The sequence below is a fragment of the Triticum dicoccoides genome, chromosome 3B, assembly GCF_002162155.2.
Source record: "Triticum dicoccoides isolate Atlit2015 ecotype Zavitan chromosome 3B, WEW_v2.0, whole genome shotgun sequence".
Taxonomy (NCBI): domain Eukaryota; kingdom Viridiplantae; phylum Streptophyta; class Magnoliopsida; order Poales; family Poaceae; genus Triticum; species Triticum dicoccoides.
This window is the reverse complement of record NC_041385.1, coordinates 81,691,863-81,704,323: the sequence shown is the minus strand read 5'-3', so window position 1 is coordinate 81,704,323 and position 12,461 is coordinate 81,691,863. Positions and strand designations below refer to the sequence as shown.

The 12,461-nt window shown below is 45.3% G+C and overlaps 1 protein-coding gene and 1 long non-coding RNA gene across 5 annotated transcripts; both read left to right on the top strand.

Annotated features, from left to right (window-relative positions):
• The first annotated feature begins 1,802 nt into the window (after nt 1-1,802).
• LOC119274869 (protein FAR1-RELATED SEQUENCE 5-like) lies at nt 1,803-5,625 on the top strand. 3 transcript variants are annotated; one of them, XR_005135362.1, is made up of 7 exons: nt 1,803-1,972; nt 2,082-2,306; nt 2,489-2,753; nt 2,862-3,551; nt 3,708-4,165; nt 4,283-4,526; nt 4,679-5,625. XR_005135362.1 is itself a non-coding variant. In XM_037555611.1 (7 exons), the coding sequence occupies exons 4-7, from the start codon at nt 3,515-3,517 to the stop codon at nt 5,423-5,425; spliced, it is 1,530 nt and encodes a 509-aa protein (XP_037411508.1). In that variant the 5' UTR covers nt 1,808-1,972; nt 2,082-2,306; nt 2,489-2,753; nt 2,903-3,514; the 3' UTR covers nt 5,426-5,625. The 3 variants fall into 3 exon arrangements, 2 of the variants coding, with proteins under 2 accessions (XP_037411508.1, XP_037411507.1); XM_037555611.1 differs by having other exon boundaries at nt 1,808-1,972; nt 2,903-3,551; nt 4,283-4,570; XM_037555610.1 differs by having other exon boundaries at nt 1,808-1,972; nt 4,283-4,570.
• A 5,129-nt stretch (nt 5,626-10,754) lies between these two features.
• Nucleotides 10,755-11,962, top strand: LOC119280859. Of its 2 annotated transcripts, XR_005138197.1 has the most exons (3): nt 10,755-11,064; nt 11,183-11,313; nt 11,513-11,962. It is a non-coding gene; the product is annotated as an uncharacterized LOC119280859 (long non-coding RNA). The 2 variants fall into 2 exon arrangements; XR_005138196.1 differs by having other exon boundaries at nt 11,183-11,962.
• The last annotated feature ends 499 nt before the right edge of the window (nt 11,963-12,461 follow it).

The following is a 12,461-nucleotide window of genomic DNA, read 5'->3' as shown; positions in this document are numbered from 1 at the left end:
CATTCATTCAAATTCTCGTATTCACCGCGGTAGAGGATGCAGTCGTTGATGCATGCATGTATCTTCAGAACCTCTAAACCTAGAGGGCAGACAACCTTCTTTGCTTCGTACGTACTGGCGGGCAACTCGTTATTCTTTGGAAACATATTCTTCAACATTTTCAGCAAGTTTTCAAATGCCGAGTCAGCTACACCTGCTTGTGCCTTCCATTTCAGCAAATCCAGTGTGCAGCCCAGCTTTTTCAGACCATCATCGCATCCGGGGTACAACGACTTTCTGTGATCCTCTAACATGCGATCCAAATTCTCCCTCTCCTTTTCAGTTTCGCAGCGTCTCCGTGCATCAGCAATGGTCCGACCAAGATCATCAACGGTCTCATCACGTGCCTCTTCTTCACCTTCACCTTCCCCTTCACCTTCCCCTTCACCTTCAGCATCCTCCATGAAAGTATCACCGAAATGAGCAAGATAGCTTTCATCGATGAAATCATCCCCTTCTTCATCTTCTTCCATTATAACCCCTCTTTCTCCATGCTTGGTCCAACAATTATAGCTTGGCATGAAACCGTGCCGAAGCAGGTGCAGGTGAACTTCTCTTGAGGAAGAGTAACCTTCTGATTCTTACAGTCAACACATGGACAGATAACAAAACCCTTCTGCTTGTTCGCATTAGCCACTACGAGGAAATCTTTCAAACCCGTAGTGAACTCGCGGGAGAGTCGGTTACCGTACATCCATTGCCGATTCATCTGCATTATTATAATATAAAATATATAATTAACCATCATGCATTTGTTAAACTAACTAGCTATAAACAATAGAAATTAAACAATGAACAACACACATGCATATTTTATCAATGACACACATGCATGAAAGGTTCAAGTTGCTAACCGCGATCGAGGAGGAAAAAATAAATGAGGAACCTCAAGTGTGGCTCCAACACTTCATATCATGTTTGTTTCACCCTCTTGGGGCATTTCATCAAACACCTTGTGTGCATAAGAGGAACCAAAAGCAAACCTACACCCCCTTGTGAAGCTTGTGAAGAGAAGTGGCACCAAATGGCTAAGTGAGCGTGCTGAACTGGTATATATAGGGGAGGAGCTTTAGTCGCGGTTGGCCTGGCCTAGTGACTAGTGAAGATGTCTATCATCTATCTTTTCTCTACAATCTACATGGTTTGGAGAATATGAAAAAGGAACAGAAAAAATGTAGGGGCAAACTTACTTGATTAAAAATGGATAACGACAGCATGACTATCCATATCGTCGACACGATCCAGGTTCAGGTTCAGGTTCAATTCCACAGCACAAGGGCTCAGATCAGATCTACATCAGCTGGTTGCCCGCGGTATCGATGATGAAATAATGACTCTTCGAAAGAGAGGAATGATGGCATGTTCCAGCTCAGATTCAGAATCTACAGAAACCAAACCTTGTAAGTTATCGAAATAGTGACTCTCAAAATGCTATGGCCTATGAGGCGTGGCGATGGTGCTCACGAGCGCGCGTGCTCACGGTATATGGGCCAATCGAACACGGCCTAATGGAACGACGCATTAAATGCCACTTGTGGGCCAAGCCACGGATACGTACATCGAGACGGTAGGATACGGTAACGTCGGAGGTATAGATAACGCCCCCGTGACGGCACAGTACAACATGTTCCGTTCGAACATGACGCTCATGACAATACGTACAGTTAAAACGGGGTTCGCTTAACGGCAGCTAAACGGTGTTGGGTTTGACCAAGATACACGCGTCGCACCTCGCATTACTCCTCTACCAACCGCACCGCTTTGGCGCCACGATATCCGGGTGAACAGAAAAAACATTTATCGACTGGATCACGCCTTGCTCTTCCTCCCCCGCTTGACCGTCCTCTCCCTCCGCCACAATGGAAACCATAGGAATGGCGATCGAGGATGCCGCATCCGGCGGCGTCAAGTTCTTGGCAGATCCCGTTGACAGGTACCTATGATATTTTGCGATTTACAATTGTTCCTACAGTCCGTTTTCGATCTCGTGAGCACAAATCGTCTGAGATCTGACTGCACTGCTGCCGCCTGTCCTACTGAAGGTTTCCGGTGCCGGATCTCGGCAGCGGCGAGGCTGTGCTTGATGCTGTAACCACCCAAACACTCGTGTGCGCAGCCGCGCAGTCGAGCGTCGCCGGTGCAGGAGACGCCACGACCACGGTACAGCTAGATGGGGACGCCAGCTGCGAAGGGGTCAGCTTGTCAGCACCAAGCTCGGAGCAGTCAGCCGGCAAAGACGAAAGCAAGGCCTCTGGCTGGGCAAAAAGGTATTGATATTTTGGACTTACTATGGAAAGCAATATTCACATCATTTTGCAAAAAAAAAAATGACTGCCCGTGTATCACGCTGCTGGTTGAAAAAAACTGAATTACGCTTGCTATTTCAAAACTGCTTATTCTCAGAAAACAGGGTGCTATCATACTGATGCTCCATGTGTGGTTGTTGCAGAGTACGTATTGGCCGAGCCCCTCTTGAGCGTCCTCCATGCGCCGGCAGAATAAGCGCACTTGGAAAAACATTGAGATGCTACGCAGAGAAGAAGAGAGAAACTGTTGTAGTTCCTCTTGTCGGTGACAGCTTCGATTCACTTGGAGAAGCATATGACTACTACAACCTGTATTCCTGGGAAATTGGTTTCGGTGTGCGATATGGAAAAAGCAGATTAAATGTGGAGAGGACAAAATGTATGCAAGAAATAGTCTGTGGATGCTCGGTATGTAATTCCTCTCAGTACCATACTGAACATGCAAATTTCATTGCTTTCAAAACAAGCAAATCAAAATCCCTCACTTTCTGCTGTTTGACCTAAAATAAAATTCAGGGAATACCGAAGAGAAGTAATACAAGGTCTTGCCGTTGCAGATGTCCAGCTATGATAAGGTTACTACGTTCAAAGGACAATGGATGGTATATAAGTGAACACAGGGCATTCCACAATCACTCTCTATCGGACAAGTGCGAACAGAAAATATATTGGCCCTCACATAGACATATCGACATTTATACAAGAGATGTTGTCAAGCAGTTGCGTGCGAATAATATTAGCATAGGCAAAGTGTACAACATAATTGGCAGTTTCTTTGGCTCCATGAGCAGTGTACCTTTCAGCAAAAGAGCACTGAGGGGCCTATGTGGACAGATTAGCCGAGACCAGGCAGATGATGATGTCAGAAAAACAATGGAAGTTTTCGCTGAGCTGGGTTCAAAAGATTCAGGATTATACTATAGAGTACAGCCAGACGCAGACAACCGTATACGAAATCTGTTATGGTCAACAGGAGCAAGCAGGGCACAGTATCACTACATCGGAGATGCTATAACTTTTGATACCACGTACCGAACCAACATGTATGATATGCCATTCGGTTTGTTTGTCGGAGTAAACACCATTTCCAAAGTATCATATTCGGAGGAGTTTTAGTTAGAGATGAGACAACAGAAACATTTGAGTGGGTGTTCACTGAGTTTATCCGGATGATGGGTGGCAAACATCCGCAAACCATACTAACAGGTGCGTGCTCTTTGTGAATCACAATTTGGTTTGTTTGTCAGTTACGTTCCTGTATTGAATTCTCACAGCAAAATCGTCCCACGAAGAATGTTTTTCAGCTTCATTCAATGATGATTACTGGAACAAAAATAACTTGTTCTTGCTGTGTGCCTACAGACCAATGCAGGGCTATGGAATTAGCAATTGAGAAGGTGATGCCAAACACAACGCATCGCTGGTGCAAGTGGCATATCTTGAAAAAGGCAAAAGAATCTATTGGAGCCCATTACACGAAGAGGAGCAAGTTCCGAATGGACTTCCACAAGATAATACACCACATGCTGACAGTTGATGAATTTGAGACAGCATGGAATCAACTGACAGAAACACACGGTTTGCAAAGGCACCCTTACTTGACTCAGATATATGAGACGAGAGAAAAGTGGGCAAAGCCATATTTCAATGGTAAATTATGTGCAAAGATGTCAAGCACACAACGCAGTGAGAGTGCAAACCATATGCTCAAAACTTATGTTCCAGCAAGCTGCCCCATGCACATTTTCGTTAGGCAATATATGCGACTTCTTTTTGATAGGGAAGCAGCTGAGAACTACGAGGAAAGGCGCACTATGATAGTAAGTTGGCATTTTTTTAATTTCATATTTCCCGTAGACAAGCAAAACAAAAAAGATTTTGCGATCATCGTATGAGCATCCATAACCAACATTTCTTCTGTCATGTTTCATTTACAGAATGCACCAGTTATGAGGGTGAACACACCACTCGAGCAGCATGCCAGCAATGTGTACACACGAGCCATGTTTGAGAAATTTGGTGAAGTACTATATGAATCAGGGCAATATAAAATAGAAGAGGTGAGCCGGTGGAAAACATATATAGCGCGACGACACCACCCAGAGAAGCATGAAAAATGGTGTAGAGTTTTCTACAAAGTTGAAGTTGTCGATGACGGCGCACTGATAGTGTGCGAATGTGGTAATTTCGAATACACGGGATTGCTTTGTTGCCATGCATTAAAGGTGCCATATAAAAAAAGTCTTCTTCGTTAAGATCTCCCTCATTCTGTATGCAACAAGTACCCCTTCTCTTGTTGGTCAACAGCATCCTGATAAAATGTTGACGTGTAGGTCCTTGATGTCCTTGGTGTGGATCATATACCAGCTAATCACATTTTGAAACGCTGGACGAAGGACGCACGGGACTTGCTGCCAGATCATCTGGCGCACCTTCAGAAAGATAAGATTAATGTCAATTCTATAACATTCAGGCACTTGAATTTGTACACACATGCCCTCGAAGTTGTCCGTCTTGGTGATGCCAACACATCTACATATGATTGTGCAATGGAAATACTGAAAAAATCAATGGATACACTGACGCCCATGGCCAGCGTCTGTGATGGCATGGGGCTTGAAGACAAAATTCAGTCATATAAAGGGAAAGGCAAGGAGATGATTCCAGTGCATTCAGCAGAAATCCATGAAGATAGTGATGCTGAAGGGAGTGCAGTTGGCAATTTTGTTGGTTTGAAGCCTCCAGAACGAAAGCGTAAACCAGGAAGACCTACTACCAGCCGGGATAAGCCTCCCTATGATGATCGAGGTGCAAAGAGCAAAAAATTCAAGGGCACAGTGAACAGCCAAGCTCCAGATGGCGGGGGTACAAGCAAGCGTACTCGTTTCTGCAGTATATGTCGTGAACCTGGTCACAAGAGTACTACATGCCCGCAAAGAGGTGATCTCCCTCGCAAGGAAAGGAAGGAGGCCAAATGTTCAAACTGTGGTGTCGGTGGCCACAAGAAGAACACCTGCAACAAGCCTAAAGTGGTGTTGCATGTCGTTGAACATGCAACCATGGAGCAGATTACCATCTAGGAAAACAAAGAGTTCTGTTGTATTCAGCTGCATAGGCTTAGTGCTCTTGTAATCTTTACTTGTCATCCATTAAACCAGTGCAACTTTTTCAAAAATAATGCTGATTGGACTGCTCACAATCAGCTGCTGTCGTGACTATGTGTACCTCACTTAACCACGCATGACGTGGCCGCTTTAATGTCTTGAAAAACTTCTCATCAGCTCTGTCGTTTGATTTTTCGGTCCACAATGATGTCTAATATTATGAATTGAAATAAATGGCTTGTGTATTGCTGTCTTTTCATAATGCCTGCTTGATTGCTGATCTGCACCACGACTAGCAGGAAAAATGGATGTATGCATGCTCTGTCCATGTGTCCACATCCTGCACATGTGTCAACATATGCCGACCTCTTCTTCTGGGTTGCCGGGCGGGAAGCTCCCCCAGTTCAATTTTCGAACTTGCTGGGCGGGATCTGGCCTACTGCGTACTTAACTACCAAGCTGTACGCCCCTGCATACCTCACACCTTGTGCTCTCCCCCTGTTTTCATTTACCGTCTGAATCCCAACTGAACACCTTCTGTAGATGGCCTCCTCTGCTTCTACCGGCAACTCTGCAGTCCGGGCCTCCTCCGGTTCCAGCTCCGTCGTCTTCACCAACTATGCTGCTCAGGTCGAGGTTGCCGAAGATGTAACCGCTGACCAACGTGCATCTGCTTGCGTCCCTCACCAGGAGATGCTTCCGCAGTCGGGTGCTTGTTCTGTCCAAGTAAGTAACTATCCTTTTGGACGCCGCTAACTGTCACACGTGTGGGCGTTAAGAAATCTGCCCACACGTTTTGTCTGGTGCCTAAGAGGACCAGCCCACACGTCTGTGTGTGGGCAAAACAACTAGCGCCCACACGCCTCTTTTTTTCCCTCCCGGTCCCTCTTACACGCGTGCGTATGGACGAAATAGATAACGCCCACACGCCCGGTACGTCAGGCCCGCACGCCCCACGTGACACTTTACCGCGCGCCCCGCAGTTGCCATGGGCCGGACCCTCGTCCATGTTCGTTTAAGTGCAGTTGCCATGTCGCTGAACTACGGTTGCCATGTCGGACAACTACAGTTGCCATGTTTGCTCAACTGCAGTTGCCATCTCAGGTCAAAGTTTCAGATTGCCATTTTTTGGACAACTACAGTTGTTGCCATGTGTGGTCTGGTCTACTGCAGTTGCCATGATTTCAAAACTTTAGGAGTTGCCACCTACTAACACTAGGCAGTTGCCATGTAGCGCTACAAAAAAATGCATGGCAAAAAACGTTCGGGTAAAAAGAGAGAGTTGCCATGTGCTCACAAGCACGCTAGGGCAGTTGCCATTTAAAAAAGAAAGAGTTGTCATCTGCTTACGTGCACGCTAGGGCAGTTTGCCATGTACCATGCCAAACATATGGCAACTGACATGTTCGGGTAAAAAAAAGAGAGTTGCCATCTTCTTGCAATCACACTAGGGCAGTTGCCATGTACACTGCAAAACGCATGGCAACTGGCAGCTTAGGTGTGGGAGAGGAGGCGGGCGTGTGGGCGAGATGGCAAACTGCCCACACACCAGCCCTTGTGCGTGACTGAAACTGGTGTGTGGGCGAACTACTAAACGCCCACACACCAGCCCCTCCGGGTGGTAAAATGGATGTGTGGGCGACCTCTCTCACACACCACACACGCGAGTTGTCCTACGTGGCATATAAAATCAGCTAATTCGTGCCAAGATTCGTGCAGAAGTTACTGGACGGTGATGGAGGCGTGTGGATGAGTTGGCTGACGCCCACACGTGTGGGCGTTAACATTTCCGATCCTTTTTTTCATCCATGCTTTAGTCTTTGATCTCAACTCCATTGAATCTGTCCCGGCAAAGAACCTTGCATGGATTCAGACCAGAACTTTCTTGCAGGATTCTGTGGCCGGGAGATATATCCAACAAGCGTCAACTGAAGACAGAGACTGCGAGCATGGGGGAAAGGTTCAGTCCCATTTTTTTGCAACTGAAGAAGTGTGCACCTACGATCCAGAAGAACACGCATCCATTAATATCGACCAAGCACCCCTCTACGGGCCACCCACATTTAATGTGTTAGGTGGGCCGACGCATCGCCATAAAAAAGCAGATGCCACCGTTTTCTCTTGACGGTTGCACCTACGGCCCACATCAACGCAGCGCCCCGACGGCTATCCGTCTGTCCTGTTTATCCGTTCGTCCTACGATAACGACCGTCACGTATACGTCCCACGCGCACACATTAATTGTCCCATCTGTACGCGCCCACTACGAGTCCCCGTCCTAATCACATCGCGAATCGACGCTCCCCGATACCGTGAGCAGGCGGACGAGCACGCCGATGAATTTCCGATGGCCTATGAGCATAACCAATCAGTATGGTCTAAGAACTGAAAGGAGGATTACACATGTCAATGCATATTTTTTCCACAAACCTTTGCGTGAATTGATGCATATGTCGCATCGTCCTCGGCAGGAACATATATAGTACTTCCTAGTGCCTTGGTTTTCGTTCTGCTCCTGCCTGGTCCGCACCTCCACTTCCATGTCCATGTAAACAGATGCATCACCAGGTGAAAAAATAAATAAATAATAAACGGCATCTGGCTGAGTGCCAAGGTTGACTGATTTCCTTCAAAAAGGAGATTAGATGGAGAAAGCAGGGCTTACATAGAATAGAGAGTGCGGACCAAACAAGCAAGCCGACCGGAGATGCCTCATGGTAGGGCAGGTCAGGTCGACGATGTTGTACATGAGCGTGCGAGGTGTTGGACTGAGGATAAAAGAGGAGCTAGCAATGGGGGGCGGGGGCGGGGGCGGGCAGTAAATAGAGAGAGGAGGCGGGGGTGCCAGCCACCATATCTATGGAGAGGAGAGGAGCGAGCGACCAACACGGGGAGGCGTCCGATGGAGGGTCATTCGGCGTGATGGATGGAAACGAGAAGGAGGCGGCGTTGCGGGGAGGTGCCTCGTTTCTACGGAGAATTGAAGGATCCAGATCAATCTATCGAGAGCTTTATTGTTCAAAAACGCAAGGTTGGTAGGTGCTCAATTAATAGCGTGTAGGAAGAGTTGAAGGTATTTCGTAATTACTCTACTCTTTATGGACAGCATTCAACTTATGTTTATTTTTTTTTATTTTTTGCAGAAGACCTGTAATTTTATTAGCACACAAAGTAACCTTCAAGAACAAGTATAGCTACCCCACAGTAAGCAAAAAGACCTTGTACAAAAATGAAAATACAACCAAATCCCTACACAGGGTCATCATCACCGCCGAGAGCTCACAGAATTCTTACCAAGTAATTCCCTGAAAAATCCCGAATGTAGATAGCAGCTAGCTTGTTTGTTTCTATCTACTCTGGATGAAGCGATGATGACTTTTGTCTTGAACGAGCAAATTGTTTCATCAACACATTAATGGTATAGCATAGTTATGCTATTTTGCAAGGGGCGAATAATGAGTATGATAAACTATTCCACATACACAAATCTAAATAAGTGAGAGCTGAAATATAATAGTAGTATCTTTGTATTTCTTTCTTTCTTTCCAAAAGCCAGCCACTACTCCACCTCTTTTACATACATGCATACATACATACATACATACAAGGTACTATTGGTCACTGATAAATATATGATCCATCTCATCTATAATACCTAAATAGTTCATCCCCACTACTCCCTCCATCCGGTGAAGAGTGTACATCTAGTTTCAAAATTTGTCCACAAAAAAGTGTACTTATATCTTTCCAATACACTTGGGAAAAAAATACTTCTCTCCCATCACACGGTAATCAAGACCAATAACAATCTACACATGGTATTTTAATTTCTACATGCACTTAGCTCATTGGATTTAGGTAATTAAAGAGGAGGGAGATGGTGACTTGCACCTTTCCAATGCATTTTTTACCCAACTCCATAATTTGTCCTAAAATTTCTAGATGTACACTCTTCACCGGACGGAGGGAGTATATCATTTCTCTTGACATGCAGTCTATCCACATCACTAATCAACATGCAACCATGCACTTCGCTCCACCTCAGCAATCTAGCCGCATCCTCAGCGATAGTGCCACATCAGCAACTTTTGCCCATGCATTGAAAACACACATGCATGTTAGTTCAGCAAAAAAAAAACCTGTTCGTCCGGTGCAAGCGAGGCATGCCCTTTGATATTACGCGGTGCCCGAGCAACCCTCTATTTTTCTGGCGTAATTGATCTCTCATTATCTCTGATTCGCCACGCACGGGCAACACAGCCGCGATCTGCCCGAGAACTGCATGTATGCGCGCGTGAGACCACCCAGTAAGAGCATGGCTAACACTAGCCATAATGGAGAGTAACATACACTAGTAACATACACATATCCCTAGACTATGTTACTATCTCAATAGTGGGTAGTAACATAAGTATGGTAACATGCAAATCTTCATTTATTAGGTTATAGACTCATATTGCATTGGGACGTGTGATGTTACAGTAACTAGCTAAGTTACTAGTACTACATCTCTCCTCATTAACTCACTGCCACATAAGCAAATTTGCTGAGTTGGACTCCATGTTACTACCGAAGTTACTCCCACTGTGGCTAGTCTGATAAGAAAGCCCGCTGCTGGCTATATACCGATGCCATGTCACTTATAGCCTTCATAAAAGCCCATTAGTATAATAGATTGACTCTAAGCTAGCTATTAGATTGGATATAGTATTTAATGCTTGCATGTAAAGAAAGGCAAGGAAACACATGTGATTGGAACAGACGAAGTACCGCCTGCTTTTTAGCTCTCATGCGGCTGCATGCAGGTCACTTTTTCTTGGTTGTTGCGCTGTAGCCGGGCGACTAGTGAGACGCCCGCTCCCTTCTCTTTCCTCCGTTCTTTCTCCTCCAGCTGGGATTCTGGTGACGTGTGATGGCTTATAGCCTGCTGAGTGTGTCCTATTATACCTGCTCTAATGTGCGAAGGACACAAATCAACGCAAAGCAAGAACTCAACAAATTTTATCCAAGCATGTCGCCCATCAATTCGTTGCAGTTAATTACTATTGCCTAAAAACCCATGCATGCAGTTAATTACGGCTGAACTGAATCGTGCATTGGCATGCTAATAGTTCGAACTTGTTTTATGCTGTCTGTCTTCTGAATTCTGTAAGTCTGGTTTTCAGTAATGAAAATCGAAAGGGGAGAGCCCTTCTTTAATAATAATAATAAAAAAGCTTTTGGCCCGCCGGTCTATTCCCTTCCCAGTCCCAGACTAGTAGTATCATTTATTGCTGGCGCGTTATCTCTTCCTCTTCTCCATCCGGTTCAACTAGCACAAATCAACCCTTCAGGAGCGACGGTGGCATTCATGGCGATGTATATAGCCACCCATTGCAAACACAACCAAATTGAAACATCTCTCACCTTCAGGAGCGATGCTGGCGTTCATGGCGAGGTCCTGCTCCTTCGTGAGTCGTCCACGCCGGAGACCCGCGCACTGCTGCTTTCCTAGGCCCCTGTAATCTTGGCACTTGAACCGAGCCCTGCATCCGATTGCCGATGAAACGGACCCTTTTGGCTTCGCTGGTCCAAGCGACGCACCCCGTCCTCCTCCGGCATCAGCTGCACTGAAGGTGGGGGCTCTCCTTACTCTCTATCTCCTTAGATCTGAGTGATTTTTTTTTTTGAGTTAGCTTGAGTTGGAAGCTCTGCTCGTGTGTGTGGTAACTGGTAAGAAGTTATATTTTTCAGAAGAAAGCTTTGTTCCATCTCCGGCCACCTCCTCCACGTAGCAAGTCCGGTCTTTCTCACCCACGGCCTTACCTACAATCCTATCTAACTCGAGCACTGTCGGCAAATGCAGCATTTGCCGAGATACGATGGTTCGTGCACATCTCTCCCTCATCGATCTGGTTGATTTTGATTAGAAATTCAGTTTCGTTTTTTACTGTCCTTGAAGGAATAAACAGATGAAACTCACCATGTTCTACCTGCAATTCCAGTCGTGCATCTCTCTCTCTCTCTCACACATTAGTATGAATCATATTGATATTTTTATTGCTACTTATGATTGATTTGCAGAATTGAACATATGACATAGTGCAGTTCATCTCCAGTATGTTCGTTCGTGACAGTACTATTTCAGAGACATTGTTGTTCTTCTACTGTATGTGTTCAAAACCAAAGGTTTCGTTTGATTGCTGCTCAGCATCCGGAGGCTTGAGTATTGCACCTAAAAGAAGGAGGCAAGGAGCTCTAATTATTAGTTCTCTGATTTTTTCATTGCAAAAAAAAGGAGCTCTAATTATTTTTTATCTGATATTCTTTTTGCTTTGAGATAAACGCTGGAATAGTAACAGACTTTCAGTTTCAAGCATGTCAATGTATAAATGTATAATTACAATCAAAGAATCTTCTATAAGGCTAAGCATTTGGGATATTATGTCTTCAAACCTATAGCATCTCTTGACATGTAAGAATAATTCTTTTCTGTCATTACAATATCACTATATAATTGTTCTGGTTTGATGACACTGTGCTCATAGCCTAAAAGATTCCTGCTTGCTGAGAGGATCAAGTATGGCCTGTTATGATAATCATTTGATTTAATTGTAATATGCCGGTTGGCAGCCTATTAAAAAATGTGTCACAAAATAGAGTGTATACGTTGTCCTACCCAAGAACCATGCCATTTTTTACACCTTCGGTTATTCTCTCAAAATGCAAAATGGTAGTCAACGCAACCTAATACCCATTTAGTGCATTACACCTCAAGGCTAATGTTGGGGATATAGTTATTGGTATGATCCGTCCAGGAGGGGCCGGGTTATACTTACAAATATTGTTAAGGTCCAGGACCCAGGATAGAGATGGCGGTTCAATTAAGAGCCCAAAGCCCAGAGGCGACTTAAGGCCTGTAGTGATAAACCGCCATGTATGCGTGACTTGTATTGTAAGGCAAGAATAGTTAAGAGATCGAGACGGACACTGTTTATGAGCCGGCCGGGACTCTCTAGAGCCGCTGGGCGTC